Source organism: Mesocricetus auratus, unplaced genomic scaffold (genome assembly GCF_017639785.1).
Source record: "Mesocricetus auratus isolate SY011 unplaced genomic scaffold, BCM_Maur_2.0 Super-Scaffold_100007, whole genome shotgun sequence".
Taxonomy (NCBI): domain Eukaryota; kingdom Metazoa; phylum Chordata; class Mammalia; order Rodentia; family Cricetidae; genus Mesocricetus; species Mesocricetus auratus.
The window spans coordinates 51,013,624-51,030,017 of record NW_024429191.1 but is presented as its reverse complement, the minus strand read 5'-3'; the positions used below and the strand labels follow the sequence as shown (position 1 = coordinate 51,030,017).

General features: G+C 49.3%; 1 protein-coding gene across 2 annotated transcripts in view; it reads left to right on the top strand.

Moving 5' to 3' along the window:
• The window catches only part of Pitpnm3 (PITPNM family member 3), a 90,584-nt gene that overhangs the window by 53,203 nt on the left and 20,987 nt on the right, over window positions 1–16,394 (top strand). For both annotated transcript variants that reach the window (XM_040749065.1, XM_040749064.1), the window contains 5 exons: window positions 8,805–8,881; window positions 9,217–9,452; window positions 12,156–12,345; window positions 12,719–12,841; window positions 13,216–13,397. In XM_040749065.1, coding sequence (XP_040604999.1) covers window positions 8,805–8,881; window positions 9,217–9,452; window positions 12,156–12,345; window positions 12,719–12,841; window positions 13,216–13,397 — 808 coding nt within the window. The remainder of the gene's footprint in view (window positions 1–8,804; window positions 8,882–9,216; window positions 9,453–12,155; window positions 12,346–12,718; window positions 12,842–13,215; window positions 13,398–16,394) is intronic.

The window sequence follows — 16,394 nt, the reverse complement described above, 5'->3', positions numbered from 1 at the left end:
CACTCAAGCCTTCTACTTCCATCCAGAGAAAAGTCCCTTACCCCTTCTGAGTCTGGGTTTCCTCAGGAGAATGTGAAGACTGCCTGAGACATGGGGTGAGGACTGGACACTGGAGACACCGATGAAAGGACCCGTGTTCAGTATAGAGGGCTCAGTGAGGACACCAGGGTTGGGGATGTCACACCCCTCTGGCAATTCAAATCCTAATTCAAGATAGTGGCTTTCTAGTCCTGAAATGAGTTTCCTTAGCTGAGTTATTTCTCCAAGCTGTTCCCATGCTCATTTAGGATGCCTAACAGTATGTTCTTAAGAGGTAGGGTCTAGGTCCCAGACCCTAGCAAGGGGCAAGGGGCAAGGGGCAAGTTTTCACCTGGCTAGTATCTGTTAGTCCCTGGTTTACATCTGTCTGTTAGCTAGGCAAAGTCAGGTGGATACAATTAGATTTTGACCTTGAGAGGGTTAAGGAGGCACAGGAGGGATCTCAGTTTCTAGATTCCATTAACCCTGGATGAAAATTCTATCCCAGCATCCCTATCGAGTGACTATTGCATAACTTGTTTGCATAACCTCAGTAAAAGAGAACTCCCTGCCTGCAGGCCAGTACAGGCCACGTGGACAGCTGTATATACTTCCAAAGTATGCTGACCCAGGAGATGCTCACCCCACCATGACACGTTGTTGTTCTGCTCTCTGCTTCCTTGGCTCAAGCATGGCTCAGCGTGCATCTACAACTGGATCTGCAGTGTAGGTTTATGGTGTGCATCTTCACTGTGGGTCTGTTGTGTGGAACAACAATGTATATTTACTAAGTGATCTATAGTATGAATCTGTGGTTTGTGGTTTGGATCTATGGTGTGGATCTTCAGTGTGTATCCACAGAGTCAGTAGGTCTGTGGTGGGGAATCCAATGGCATGGACCTGCAGTGTACATCTGCAATGTTAACTTGTTTTGTACATCTGCTATGGAAATCAGCATGGATCCTTTTTTTTTTTTTTTTTTTGGTTTTTCGAGACAGGGTTTCTCTGTGGCTTTGGAGGCTGTCCTGGAACTCGCTTGGTAGTCCAGGCTGGTCTCGAACTCACAGAGATCCGCCTGCCTCTGCCTCCCGAGTGCTGGGATTAAAGGTGTGCGCCACCAACGCCCGGTCAGCATGGATCTTCAGAGTGGATCTGTAGTGTGGATTCTGCAGCCTGGGCATGCAGTGTGGATTTGTAGCATGGACCTGCAGCCTGGGCATGCAGTGTGAATATGTGGCATGGATCTATAGTGTGGATGGACCTGCAGTGTGTATCTTCAGCCTGGGCATACAGCATGGATCTGCAGCCTGGGCATGCAGTGTGGATTTGCAGCATGGATCATGGATCTGCAGTGTGGACTTGTAACCTGGGCATGCAGTGTGGGCTTGCATCATGGATCTGCAGCCTGGGCATGCAGTGTGAATCTGTAGGTCCACTTGGTTGACTCTTCTCCAGGCTGGCCTTAGACTTTTATAGTGTTCCTGTCAAATTGTCAGGCTTCAGATATGCCCTCAATGTGGCTTGAAGTCCTCATTTTGAACTGTAATTCTGGTTTGGGCAATCTCATTTTGGAGCCCTGAATCATGTGAGTATACTTGGTCATATGACCTAGATAAGTTTTAGGCATATGACTTGGATTGATCATATGACTTGAATTTGCTCACACAATCCTCCAAGTTCAAAATCTTTGTAGCCTGGTGCTAGATTTTTTTTTGGTTGTTTTAAGTTCTGACCCAAGTTGGGTGATAGATAACCAGCAGAGCAGAAATCAGAAAGGGATGCTGAGTTATGTGTTAAAACCTAATACAAGATGTAAGTGTGTGACCAGCTTTTAAGTGTTCTTGGTGAAATGTGGCAACACATGCTTAGAGTGTCCATCCAAAGTACATATTCATAAGCACTTTGAGACTAAAATAAATATGGGCTAACTAAAGAAATAGATCATAAAGAAGAGTGGAGAGTAGAGGAAATCAACCTTTGTCCCAGCATGTAGAAAATTTATAACACTTAGATGCTTTGCTTCAACTACAAGGCTCAAGACCCTGTCCCACCCCTTCCAACTACCCAGAATGTTGTTTTCCCAGGCTGGATGCTGGGGCACATTCAGGGAGCATAACTTGGTATCTGGCTGATGATTGAAGCCAAGGACTTCAAGTCCAGCTCTGAGGAGCCTTTGGGGACTGCCTAGCAGCAAGATGGGGCTAGAGTAAGGAAGTAGGCTCATGTTAGTCCAACTCCCTGTTAAAAAAAACCCACACCGATACAATTAACTTTAAAAAAGATAGATTGAACACTCAAGTGAGTTCAGCTGGTTCATTTTCACTTTTTCAAGTAGCCCCCAGTGGAAGGTTCATTGGATAGAAAATTTTGCGGTTTTATGAGAGCCCAAGAACCTTCTGGAAAAGGCCTGTTGTTTTTCCCGCTTCCCTCTGTCCTGTCTGCATTCTGCTATTGGAGCTCAATCCCCACCTGTGATTTTTTGCTCAGAGTTTCAGAGGTGTCAGTCTATGGTTGCTTGGAGTCTGGGTTTCACAGTATAGCATGTTGAGAACTGCTGGCCAGGAAGCAAAAAGAGAGACAGGAAGGGCCTGGGAGCCCCAAAGATACTTCAAGTCCACACCCCTTCCTCCCACCAGGCCCCATTTTCCAGTAGAACTGTAGCCTGGAGACCAAGCCCCCAACACACAGGCACTGATTGGACATTCAAGATCTAATTCAGATCAAGAGAGCAAAGCCACCAGGGTTGCTGCAAAATGATGCTTCTACTTACATGCGTGATTCTGTCTTGCAGACATTTAGGTCCCTTTCAGGACAAGCTACATGGTCCTAGGCTGGGCCAGCTCCCCTCAGTTGCTCCCACGGGTAGCTGGTAGATGTGACAGCCAGTGCCAGAGGACTGGTAGGATGGAGAATGAAACTTAGTAGTGAGCATTCATTCCCGCTGGGTCCTGGCAGTAGATGGCAAGTGACTAGGAACAGTTGGGCTCTCCTGCCAGGCTAGGGTGATGATTTGCTTAGGGAACCAAGCATGTGGGTGCTGACCTTGCCTTTTGTCTCTGGAGCAGTATGGTGCATGGTAATTAGAAGGGATGATCAGGATTTGTGCTTTCTCAAGGCTGTGATTAAGCAAAAATAGCCTCTATTTTTCAGACGGCAGAAAGAGCCATGGTAAGCTGGGTGGGTCACCAATCCCAGAGCTGGGGCTGGTAGGGTGCTGGGAGCAGGCACTGTGGTAGCTGGCTTGCCTCAAAGCCCATCATAAAACACTGACACAAAACCAGCTTACCTCCCCTAAGTATGAGCCCCGTAGGGACCCACTCTGAACAGGGCCGTGCAAACAGAAATGAACAGGTGGTGGAGAGAAACAGGTGGCTTGATGATCAGGTCTTGGGGCCCTTTGCAGGTGGCTTTCCACTACTCAGGATCCTTTGCTAGCCTTTTAGCAGCAGAAAACCTGGGGATCCTCCAGCATGCAGGTCAGGATGTGCTAGCGTTCCCAGATCCTTGCTCCTCCCAGTACTTGCTCAGGAAATTCTGCCTCACCCAGGAAGAGGAGGAGTGACTCTTCCTTGAACCTGGAGTCTCTGGGACTTGAGCAGCTTGGAGAAGCTGTGTAGCTTTGAGCACCTGGAATCATCACTTCTTTTTTTTTAATTAAGTTTTTAAAATTAAATTTCGAAATTTATTTTCCATACCAACCAGTTTCTCCTCCCTCCTCTCCCCCTGTTCCCTCACCCCACCTCCCTTTGACACACCCCCCCCATACACTTTTCCTCCATCTCCATTCAGAAAGGGTAAGGCCTTCTCATGGGAGTCAACAAAGCATGACATATCAAGTTGAGGCAGGACCAAGCTCCTCCCCTCCTGCATCAGGGCTGGGTGAGGCATGGGATCATCACCCTAAGCAGTTGTTACAAAAGTATCAGACCCAGAGAGCTGGCACCTTCTGCTTTTACGAGGCTCCTGGTTGGAAGGAAAAGAAAATAACCATATAATAGCCGGTCACGCCCCATTCTGCATGTGAGGTAATATCCTGGTTTAGGTAGATGGAAACAGACTTTCCAGAAGGAGTGGCTAATGAGTAGGGTTTCACAGAACACATATGCACCTTCTAGTTTGCAATGGGAAGAAAGGCTTGCAGGCACAAAGCATGGCATAAGCAAAGATGACCAGGAGCAGAGGAGTTCTGTCTTGTGGGAGAATCAACCCCAGCATCTTGATTATTATGCGAGGTTCTTAAAAGAGCTAGCCTTTGGTGGGTGTGGGGGTACCTGCCTATAATCTCAGTATGCAGAAGGCTGAGGCAGGAGAATTGTCAAGGATTGGAAGCAAGCCTGGGATACATAGTAAGAGCTAGTTTTAAGATGTAGCGGCAGAACAGCAGCAACAGTAGCAACAATGGGAAGGGTACAGACATACATAGGACAGATAGGGCAGTCTTAAGTCTGCACTCCTGCTTGTTCACAGAGGCCTCTGCTATCCTGTGGGTGACTCTGGTCTTGGCAGGAAGTGCTCAAGGGACCAGAACCTGCATCTACCTGGCAAGGTCTCCTGACCTCCATGACTCAGAGCACACTACCTATAGCTCTGTGCATCCAAGGAAGCAAGATTCTGTCCCCAGACTGCAGAGGGAATGAGATACTTCCTTTCTGTTAGGGGGCGAGGCAGGGAGAAGTGATGCTGGAGATACCCTACCCAGTCTCTAGCCTTCAGCTCTCATTCCCACTGACTGGGGGAACTGTTTCAGCATCATTATAGCCAAGATGCTGTGTGCATCCACCAATTCCATGAGTATTGTTTGGGCTCCAGGGAGCTGACACCAGGAAGATGGAAGCTGTGGGAGCTCCTAGGTCTCTGTCACCAGTGAAGATGCAGGATTCAGCCCCCACCGAGCAGAGGGCATGGTGCCCGGAAGACAGCAGGACCCTCATGTCTTCCCTGCAAGTTATTTATAGCCTTGAAATGGTAATTTGTGGCAATCACAGCATTTAATCCTGTAATCACACTGCAAGCAGGCACCCAGCCCAGTGAGGTCGGTGAGCCTGCCAGGGCTTGGGGAGGGACTTGGCGGCAGGGCAGGGAGTGTGGAGGTGGTGATGTCCCTATCAGCCTCCACCCCATCTTGTCATCCATGCCCCACCCTCCTGCACCCTGGATAATACGAATAACAATAGCAACTAACACATTTCACAGGTGTCACCCATAGGAACTCACTTATCTCTGCAGCTCCATAAGGGAGTTATCACTGCGGCATCCCTGCACTCTGGGTGAGGAAACAGGGTTAGGTCACACAGCTGATAAAAGACCAGGCTTGAATTCAGGCCTTTTGGTTTCAAAGTCCATGGTTTTGGAGACCACAGTCTCAGAAGTAGAGATGCCCTATCTACCTCTGCCCCACCCCTGCTATTAGCCGTGACACTCTGGGTTCCTCCATGCACCTGCTCTGGAGGAGCATGCGTGCTCAAGAGGCCATGTGCACCTCAAGACTACTTTTTACTTTGTGTTGGCATTGGCTTCTTTCCCAGACACTTTCCCCGGTGACATATGGTTGTAGAAAGAGGACTTGGGCAGTAGACCCATACTCAATTCATCAGATGCTCTCTGCATTTTCCTTCTGCTGAGAGGGACAGCCTGCAGCTTGCAACTGGGAAGGGCGGGGCACCGCTTGGCTTAGTGTCCTCTTCTATGGAGGTGGGGCCCTCTAGCGGGGACTCCTTGACCTTATTTGTTATATGGCTGACCCAAATGACGTGAGATGTATAAACTATAGAGTTTAGAGTTTACTTATCTGTAAAATGGGGCTAAGGACAAGAGCCATCTAAACTGAGAAGGCAAATGCGGGGGGGGGGTGAGTTGACACATGTCAACCCTTAATAAGGGCTCACTGAAGTGGGCCCATTGCTATTGTCTTTTACTGTCATCCGTCCTGAGTGCAGAATTTAAGCCCCTCCCACTTCAGGCTTAGGGTCAGGTCTTTTGTAGTTAGAAAAAGACAGGATGCCTGTGGGAAGTGTGGTAATGGCCTTCAAATTTGGTACCCAGGAGGCAGGGGCCAGGAGGATGGTGAATTCCGTGCCAGCCTAGGCTGCTTGAGGAGAGCTTGTCTCCTTAAAAACAAGAAGCAGGCATGAGTAAAGCACTTGCCATACGAGTGTGAGTGCCTGAGTTTGAATCCCCAGAACTCACATAAAGCTGGACACAGTAGACTAGGTGTCTATAATTCCAGTATTCCTGCTGCAAGATGGGAAACTGAAACAGAATTCTCAGAAGCTTGCAAGTGACCCTGTCTCAAATTAAGTGAAATGTGAGGACCAATGGTTGAGACTGTCTTCTGACCTCCACGTGTAGGCTGTGTCATTGTGCATATGTATATGCATACATATCTCACACACACACACACACACACACACACACTATAAACTGACAAAAACTAACAGAATCAGAAAAAGTGGCAAGCAGAGTCAGGCCTCAGGAACGTTTGTCCTGGCCTTCTCCCCATAAGAACCAAACTGCCCCATCACCCAGGAACCAATTGTCAACTACACAGAGGCAGCTCAGAGCTCACAAAGCAGTTTCCTCCAGCCCAGGGTTGTGTCTTAAGGAGCGGATGGTTCAGAACTGCTCTTCCCAGCTGAGAACAGCTCCTTGTCTAGAATTCTTTGCAGACTGTTCTCCCTGGACCAGGCTGGGGAATCTTGACCTAGACCTAGGTTAGCTAGGGATGCCTACAGAGTCATGTGAAGGACCTCCACTAACTCTGCAGGGGTGAGACGGGCACTGGGAGGGTTATCCTCATCTAGAATGGACTTCTGAGGGAGAAGGTGAGTTTCCCATCAACAGAGGCAGATACGTACTTCATAGTCCAGCCATGAGTTTCAGCCACACGCAGGCGATAATATCCATCTCCTGGGGGAGGGAGAGGCGGCAGGGTGGGCCGGATGAAGCATACATTGTTTATGTAAAGGGTAGCTGTGGGATATCTGAAATCTCTTTCCATATGAAAGTCTGACTCAGTCTGATGTAACACTGAGCATGGGTCTCAGGCTAAGCATTGGTACGTAGTTCTGGAAAAGTCCAGATAAATATCTTATGGTTTGAGGGCTGTGAGTGGGTTGGCACTACTGAAGTCAGGCCTGTGGTGTGACAGCAGCCATAGATAATTCATAAATGGATGGACTGTCTGTGTGCCAAGAAAACTTTATTTACAAAACAAGTGGCTAAAGACCCCTGTCTTAAAGCAGTGGGATCTCAGAGGCCTGAGAAGTCCTTCCTGGCTGGTAGGTGTTGGCTTAGGCAGCTAGCTGGAGTGAGAGAAAAGCACTTCCAAGTAACCCCAAAGTGCCTGCTTGATGCCAAGTGTCATGCCAGGTGGTGGCCTTCCCTTACTGAGTGTTCACCTTCCCCTGGACCATGGTCCTATAGTTCAAAACCTTGCTATGTCACTAAGAGCTTCGACTGGGTTTGACTATTTTATTATTTGCGGTGGAAACAGAACCCAGCCAGGGCCTTGTGCATGGTGGGCAAGTGCATAAGCTCTCCCTCGGAGCTACACTCGCAGTCCCAAGCAGGTGTTTGTTAATACTTTTTTTTAAAGCAGCATGGAGCTGGAGAGTTAACACAGCGGTTAAAAGCATTTGTTCTTGCAGAGGATCTGGGGTCATTTACTAGCATCCGCATGGTGGCTCACAACCCTTTTGTAACTCTGGTATCAGGGGATCTGATGTCCCATGCTATTCTCCCCTTTGTGGATAACAGGGACACGTGTGTTACACAGTTATGCACTAAGGTAAAACATAAATCATAGACATAAAAAAAATAACAAAACAGCAAGAACAGACTGGTAAAGTGGTTTGGCAGATAAAGACACTTGTCACTCAACCTGATAACCCGAGTTCAGTCCCTGGGGCCCACATGATCAAAGGAGAGAACTGACTGCTGTGGTTGTCCTCTGCATGTATATAAAAACAAATAATGTAAGAATAACATAATACAAGAAAACCCAGCAACAACAACCCCACCCCCAAAAGCAGGAAAACAAAAATCAAAATGGATTTTTTTCTAATGAGTGCTGTGCTTGCACAACAGTAAAGGCTGGGAAGCCCTGTAATCCGCCCTCTGTCCAAAGCCCATGAGACATAGTGGCATCGTTTCTGTCCAAGCCCAAAGGCCTGAGCTGCAGGGGAGTCAGGGAGATAAAGTCCCCAACTCCAGCCAGAAGGTGGAGTCCAGAAACACGATATCCTAAGGCTGTGACCATCCCAACCCTTTTGTTTTGCTCAGACCTCAGCAGAGGGGATGGTGCCTGCCTACCCCAGGGGCTGAATCTTCTCAACTCAGCCTCTGTGGTTAGAGCTAAACCCTCCTGGAAGCCCCTCATAGGCACACCCAGGAGGCACAGGGCATCTCTTAGCCCGGTCACACTTAGATGGCACAAAACACAGCAGCTCTCCAGCTGTTCTCAAGGGGCATGTGCATCAAGTTCCTGGACGGCAGAGGTCTCTAGCACAGCTGCTGTTACTGGTGAAGTAAGCAGGGCAGCTCTTTCTTAGGACATCCTGTCTTGTCTGTGATGGCTGGCCTCAACTGGGCTTCTTTTCCTTAGAATGGCAAAGCCATTTTGTGTGGTACATACTCCAGAGACAGGGTCCTGGACCACGTGACCCTCCCTAGCTCCTGACTATAATACCATCATCTCAATAAATCAGGGCCTCCCTTATGTGGCCAGCTACACCCAGGGAGTGCTAGTGCAGTGGGAGCCTGCCACATTCTGTCTGTCCTCTCTGCAGGAGAACTGTATCGGGTGTCCCTGAGAAGACAGAGGTTCCCAGCCCAAGGAAGCATCGAGATCCACGAAGATGGCGAGGTGTGATGGGTTTCGGAGGCATCCCGTCCGTCTGTAGCCAGCATCTTAGGAAGAACCCTAGGAGAGTAGACAGGCTGCCTAGCCTCCATCCAGTTCTTTTCTGTATGACCCTTGGGTAGCTCCCTGTTCTTCTCTGGGCTTCAGGCTCCTATAGAAACAAGAAGAGTCACTATAGACTCATCTTGCTATGCTGTCCATTGAGGGTCTGGCCCTCCTGGATGCATCAGAGTCCTACACAGGTCATGGAGTGTCAGCCATAGTTCCTGTGTCTCTGTCCTTGTGCATCCTGGGGTCCTGCTGCCTGCCTGTCTCTATCCGTGCCATGTCCCTCTCAGGAAGGCTGCTCACAGCGTTCCTGCAAGACACATGTCCTCCTTCTGGTGCTGCATGGGGGCAACGTCCTAGACACCGGCTCTAGTGACCCTTCCTGTAAGGCGGCCGACATTCACACCTTCAGTTCTGTGCTGGAGAAGGTCATGCGCGCCCACTTCCCTGCTGCCCTGGGCCACATCCTCATCAAATTTGTCCCTTGTCCTGCCATCTGCTCGGAGGCTTTCTCACTCGTCTCTAAGTGAGTCATTTTGGCTTATTTGTATGGTCTGGGTTTGGTGTGGGAGGTGTAAGTGGAGGGGATATCCCTTCCTTGGGAGGTCCATCTGGTGTCAAGTCAGAATTGCAGAGAATCCTTAGTGGGATATGGTCATTAAGAGTCCTCTGTCAAGGAACTCGGAGTGCCAGGGTCCCCACACTAGTCAGGAACCACTTCCTGTGCTTCAGTTTGAATGAAAGATGAAACAGTCCCTGAGAGATTTATCCATTTCCCCCAGCTATGCAGAGAATGGAGCCAGAAGTCACACCAAGGCAGCCTTACTCCAGAGACCTATAGGGATAAGTTCTCTAATGGAGGTAGCCCAAGGTACGGCTAGTACTCAGTCAGGGAAGACTGATTGAATGTCATAATGTGGCTAAGTGTATGTCCTCTTTGGTCAGCCTGGACTTGAGTCCTGACTGTGTGACCTTAAGGAGTTATGTCACCTCTTCCTACCTTAAGTCCTCCATCTGTAAGATGAAGGCGGTGCTAGTGCTGGTGTGCTGGTGAGTCTAAGCCCATCACAGCTCAGGGGAGGTGTCCACACAGAGCTGGGCTGCCACTGGCTGCTGCACTAACATCCTCATGGGGCCAGGGCATGCTCAACCTGTTTCCTGTTGGTGGAGATGAAGATGATAGGGTCCTGAACTAGCTCACAGTAGAACCAGGCTCAGAGGAGCAGGGAGGGAAGGGTCGGTATGACCAAATCACAGGCTGAACACCAGGGCATTTTCTGAACACTAGGGCATTTTCTGCAAGAGCCAGTACATCCCTCCTTTCACTGTGGACCCCAGGACCACTGAGGGGCAGACTAAGAGACCAGGGGCTCTATGGGAACTGGGATCAGTGGGGAAATTCTATCCACCATGCTAGGTTTGAGGGCTCCAATGCCCTAGAGCCCTAGGTGTCACTGTTGAAATAGCTGAAGGTGGGTTCCTGGAGTCAGTTGGACACCTGCTTTCTTTGCAATTGTCTGCAAAATAGTCACTGTGCGCCTGCAGAGCCCACATGGTCTTGACACTGAATAAACTATTGAGACTGAAGCGGGGAGGCCAGACTTTCCTAAGGTGGGATGAAAGGGAGCTGTTGGCACCCCTTGCCTCCCCGCCATGACTTTGGAAAGTCCCTCCTTCAAGTCCCTCCTCCAGGCTTTCTTCCTTGTGTGGAATGGACTCAAAGTTCCAAGAGAAGGGGAGCCGTGTGCTTAGGTTCAGCCACATGGGACTCCGAGCCCAGGGGCTCTAGTGTGGAATGGGCCTAAGAGCCCTGTCTTTCACTTTCAGTGGTTCATGATCTAGCAGGGTCTGGACCATTCCCCTTCCTGTTCACTCCCTGAATGGTGCTCAGAGGCTGGATTTCCTGGGTTCCCAGGATGCTCTCTGGTGGATCTCCATCAGATATACAAGTCAGGAAGCAGGTTAGGTCTATGGCCTCCTAGCTTAGCCAATTGCCCCAGTATCTGATGTGACCCATGTCAAATGCAAGATGTACTCTGGAATCTGATGCTTGACAGGGGCTTGCTGCTGCTCTTCTGTTACAGGATTTAGGAGCAGTTGAGCGGGTGGCCTGGCTATGGTCCCTCACACTCACAGCAGCCCCAGAGTTAATCTTGCTGATCCACAATCCGTCTCAAGACCCACCCCCAGGATGACTGACCTCCAGAGCTGGGTCATCTTTATCTCCAGGAAGATGGATTGCCAGGCTGTTTGAGGGGACAGCAGGAGGGAGCTTACCTCTCCCCCAGGCAACTCTTGCCAGGGCCATTAATCACCCGTAATCACTGCTGGGAGGGAGCTCCTTCTCGGCTAATTAAAATCTCTCCGGCTGCAGTCGAGGCCTGTTTCCTCTAATTTGTGTTATTTGGAGATGAGAAATGGTTGGTGGGGCCTGCCTTGCACAGTGCTAGCACTGCTGAGGGTGCCTGAGCCCTGTCACCTGTCCTAGATTCTGCTGGTCCTTAGCCCCATTGGCCCTGGAGCTAGGCGTGGGGGCTAAGGAGACCGGCTGTTGGCCCCGGGTAGGAAGTTCTTGGACTCCTCCGTGTCTGTTCTGAAAAGCCAAGCCCAACAAAGCTTCAGGGTTGGGTGTGCTGGGGGAAGGAGGCACTCCAGGTAGGGATGAGAAGACAGGTGGGGCTGAGCTGTCTAGAGGGGCGGGACTTGCAAGTAAGGAGATGGAAGGATGCAGTTCTCTGGGGGTGGATCTGTCCCCTGAGCATAGACCACACCATCATACAGCCAGCTAGGTGCCACCTTTACAGTGGAGCCATTGTCCCATCTCAACGATTAGTGCGCCCTCACTGCTTCCTCAACGTCTCTCTCGAGCGTCTAATTCAGCCCCCTCCTCCTCCAGGAGGTCTACCATGATGCCACTTTCCCATACTGCTCTACCTTAGCCGATTTTCTAGGCTATTTTTGAATTGGTATGTTTTTGGGCTCCCACCAGATAGCATGTTATTCCAGGCTGGCATGGGATGGCATATATGGAGTCAGCACAGCCTTGAGTCTTCATCCTTTTTCTCCCTACTTCATGCTTGTGCTTTGCCTGGTGGGACCTATCCAGGGTCCTTACATTTTTTTATGGATCTGGGCCTGGTGCCATGTATGTCCTTTCAAAGACCTCATAGTCCCACACCACACACTTCTTGGTCCTGGCTAGGCTGACTTTGGGTCCCCGTGTCTGCAGCCTGAACCCGTATAGCCACGACGAGGGCTGCCTCAGCACCAGCCAGGATCACGTTCCCCTGGCTGCCCTTCCCCTGCTGGCCATCTCCTCTCCACAGTACCAGAATGCTGTTGCCACTGTCATCGAGCGAGCCAACCACACCTATGGAGAGTTTCTCAAGTCCTCAGATGGGATTGGCTTCAGTGGGCAGGTAGGTCGGCCTGCTTTCTCCCATTCTGTGTCAGCTGCTGCCTAAAAGAGGGGCTGAGGCCTGCTGTAGGCTAGAATTGTAGCACCTGAGATTGAAGGGGGCTTTTGATGGGGACCCCCATTTTACAGACAGAAAAACTGCTGATTTGGAGTACATGCTGACCCTAAACATGGCCTGGCCTGGCCTGATCACTCACCTCAGGCTGACTCCGAAGAAAATCTATTGTCAGGATGAGCCTACCTTCCATTTGCACTCTAAGCAACTCGTTAGAATAGATTCCTTATTCTCGCATGGGAACATGCCCCTGCTCTGCCTGGGTTTGGGGTGAGAGGGTTGTGGCAGGCAAGCCTGCAGCCCCGCTGTACCTCTGCAGGTGTGTCTCATCGGGGACTGCGTGGGCGGCCTCCTGGCTTTCGATGCCATCTGCTACAGTGCAGGGCCCTCAGGGGACAGCCCTGGCAGCAGCAGCCGGAAGGGGAGCATCAGCAGTACCCAGGTGTGGTCAGGCTGGGGGATGGGAGAGGGTGTGTCCCTGGGTGTCTCTCATATGAACAGAGCAGCAGGTGGCTCTCCCAGGGAAGGTAGTGCTGGGCTTTCATGTTGGCATTACGGTGTCTATGGTGCAAAGGGTTATATGGAAATAGCATGAGCATGTTAGCACAGAAACAGGCCCAGGTAGGCCTGCTAGTGTTTGTCTCCCTGAGTGGTCTATCCTTGTGGACACAGGAGATGATCTGGGCCTATTCCCCCCCCCCCCATACACCATGAGCCTTTTGAAAGCACAGTTTTCACATGTTTGGAAGAAGGGGTTCATTTATGCTCAAGGGAGGAGCCCCAGGGCCCCTATGATCGTTATGCTTTCTGCTCAAGGACACCGCTGTGGTGGAGGAGGACTGTGATCTGGCCAGCAGCAAGCGTCTCAGCAAGAGTAACATTGATGTATCCAGTGGAGTGGAGGATGAGGAGCCCAAGAGGCCATTGCCACGGAAACAGAGTGCCTCCTCCACCTACGACTGCGAGGCCATCACCCAGCATCACGCCTTCCTCTCAAGGTAACCCCCAACCCGGCCGCTGCCTTCACGGCATAACAGTATCCATGAGAGTAAGGATCTTGGCTCAGAGTCACCCAGGGGTCTGTGACCAGGCAGTCATCCCAGATCCTTCCACAGAGACCCATAGAAATTCTGGAACCGCTTGTCATTGGCTCTGTGTCCACACCAGGGCATTTCCTGTTCATCTGTGCTCTGTTCAAGCCTGCAGACACTGAGCATGATCTATTCCACTTCTCTGGGCTTTGGTCTCCTCTTCTGCGAAAAGATAGGGTTGCTCAGCTGCTTCTTGGTATATCTTGGAGAATCTAGAGAGGTCACAGATAGGAGTATACTTCATGGAATACCCCGGGGGTTCATATTTATTGTTCCTCAGAGTGTCATACTACTGGGTCCTATGATCTGGGGCCAGCATTCTGCTCTTCCTGTCCTCACATCAGTGTCTTGGATGTGACAAATTCCATAAACTGTCCTTTCACTTTCTAGAGGAAATGGTTGATGAGCAGCTAAATGAACCATCTGTACATTGATTCAGATTGAGAGAAAGGAACTCTGAACATGGACAGAATTGGTACAGGGTAGGGGCACTTTCCTCTCCATTTCTCTTCAGTTCTTCCCTTTCCCTCTCCTCTCCACCTTCCATCACTTGTTCCCTTAGAGATAAGTATCATGAGTTATCAGAAGAGGAGTTTTAAAACATAATTTATATATAGTTTTACTTAAAAACAAAGAACCCAGCCTCTTATACTGTGACCTTTCCCTCATATAATTAAAAATACGTGGTAAAGAGTCTTTTTTGCTTGTTTGTTTTTTTGAGACAGGGTTTCTCTGTGTAACCACTCTGACTGTCCTGAAACTCACTTTGTAGTCCAGGCTGGCCTTGAACTCACAGAGATCTGCTTGCCTCTGCCTCCTAAGTGCTGGGATTAAAGGCGTGCCTCTGCCGCCACCACCACCACCCAGCTGGTAAAGTGTTTAATGCAATATAAATTTGGGTGAATAACTACTTCCTTAATCCCACTAATTGACTACTTTGTGTTCTTCCAGTTCTTTGCAGTCATAAAAAGCACTACATTGGACATCTTTTTAAAACGATTACTTTTAATTTTACTTATGTATGTGTGTGTCTGTGTATGTATGTTCAAGTACCTGCATAGGTCGAAAGATAGCATTGGATGCCCTGGAGTTGTGTGAGCTACCTGATGGTGGGTGCTGGGATCCAGTTGTCTGCAAGAGACTACTGAACCATCTCTCTAGCCCCTAGGCTGGAGGTTTTTATACACAAACATTAATGTATATGCTAGACATACAGTAGTCTTGCCTTGTCCATGGTTTTGTATAATATGTTTCCACTTATGTATGACCAATCATGGTCTGAAGATATTAACTAGAAAATTCTAGAAGTAAATCAGTTCTAAATTGTAAGTTGTGTATTCTACAGAGTAACATGATAAAGTCTCATGCTGTCCTACTCTGGGCATGAATCATGCCTTTGTCCATTGTATACACTCTGTGTGCGCTACTTACCTGTTGGTTACTTGGTTACCATTTCAGCTATCAGATGCCCTGTCATGGTACCACAGTGCTTGTGTTCATGTGACCCTTGCTTTACTTTGTAATGGTTCCAAGGTGTAAGAGTAAATAATGATGCTGGCAATTCAGATATGACACAGAGAAGCTAAGGGGTGTCCTTTCTAAGGGAAATGTGAAAGTGCAACATTTTGTAAGAGACACCTATATAGCTTTTATTACAACATATTGTTACAATTGTTACATTTTATTATTAATTGTTCTCTTAATTGCCTAGTGTATAAATTAAACTTTATCCCAGGTACTTTAAGTATAGGAAAAGGCACCATAAGCAAAGGGCTTGGCACTTTCCACTGAAGTCTTGGGATATGTTCTTGTGATGAGTGGGGACCTCTGTGCTTTCTGCAGGTGGATTCCAGGAAGTGGGATAGGAGGCCTCAGGTTCTGTGGGTTCAGCTTTGAATGTTAAGGCGCCTCTATCCGGTCAGCCTCTGGAACAGTGACCCTGTGTAAAGGAGGGTTGCTATGTGAAAACCTCAACATTTCCGGTTCATACTTGAAACATTCTTTTTTTTTTAACTTTTTCTTTTCTTTTCTTTATTATTATTATTATTATTTTTATTTTAAATAGCTTGCTTCACATGTCAATCCCAGTTCCCTCTCCCTCCCCTCCTCCCGCACCCCCCACCATCCCCCCCAGCCTCCCACCCTATCGTCATTTCCTTCCACATAGGGGATATCTAGAGTCTGTCATTTCACTCAGGGCAGGGTAGGGAAGCCCAAATCCCAAAAGTGCCAGACACCCGCCGCCTTCAGTAGCGAGCCCAACAGCCAGGTTGTTGGGTTGTGGTGAAGGAACAGATGGCTGTTTCTCTGGTAATTAAGTAGTTGACACGTGTTTAGGGACCATGCTGTATGTGAAATATACATGGCTAAGCTTGGGTCGTCATTGGCTGAGAGAGCAGAAGGCAGCGTGAAGACTGGTTGTCCTGTCTGCATGCTGGCTCACTCCCGAGGGTGGACCCCTTGCCTGTAACATTTTAACTGTTACTTTGAAAGCTTGAGTATTTCAGATGGGTTTGCTTTCAGAAGTTGACTGGTGCATCATGTCATTCCCCTGTTGTGGTTTAATTTCTGTACTGTCCCTGGTGCTTGTTGGAAGGCCAGAGAGGCAGCTCTGACTTCTGTTTACCTTCAGTGCCCTGCTCTGTGTCTGTGGCTAAACACAACCCAGCTACACCGGGCTCTTGGGATGAAAATGTGGGATCCTGCTCTCAGGCAGGGGAGTGGGGAGGCCAGGCTGTTTGCACCTGTGTCTGCCTGTTGCCTGGAGCATGAGTTATGGTAAAAGCCCTGGTGCTGGTAGTGCCAGCAATAGGCAACTGATCACTCTGTTGGCCAGGATGGGCTCCTCCTGTGGAAAGCTCAGGGGCTTTCAGGGTGGCTGTTAACAAACAGCGTGGAGAGCCA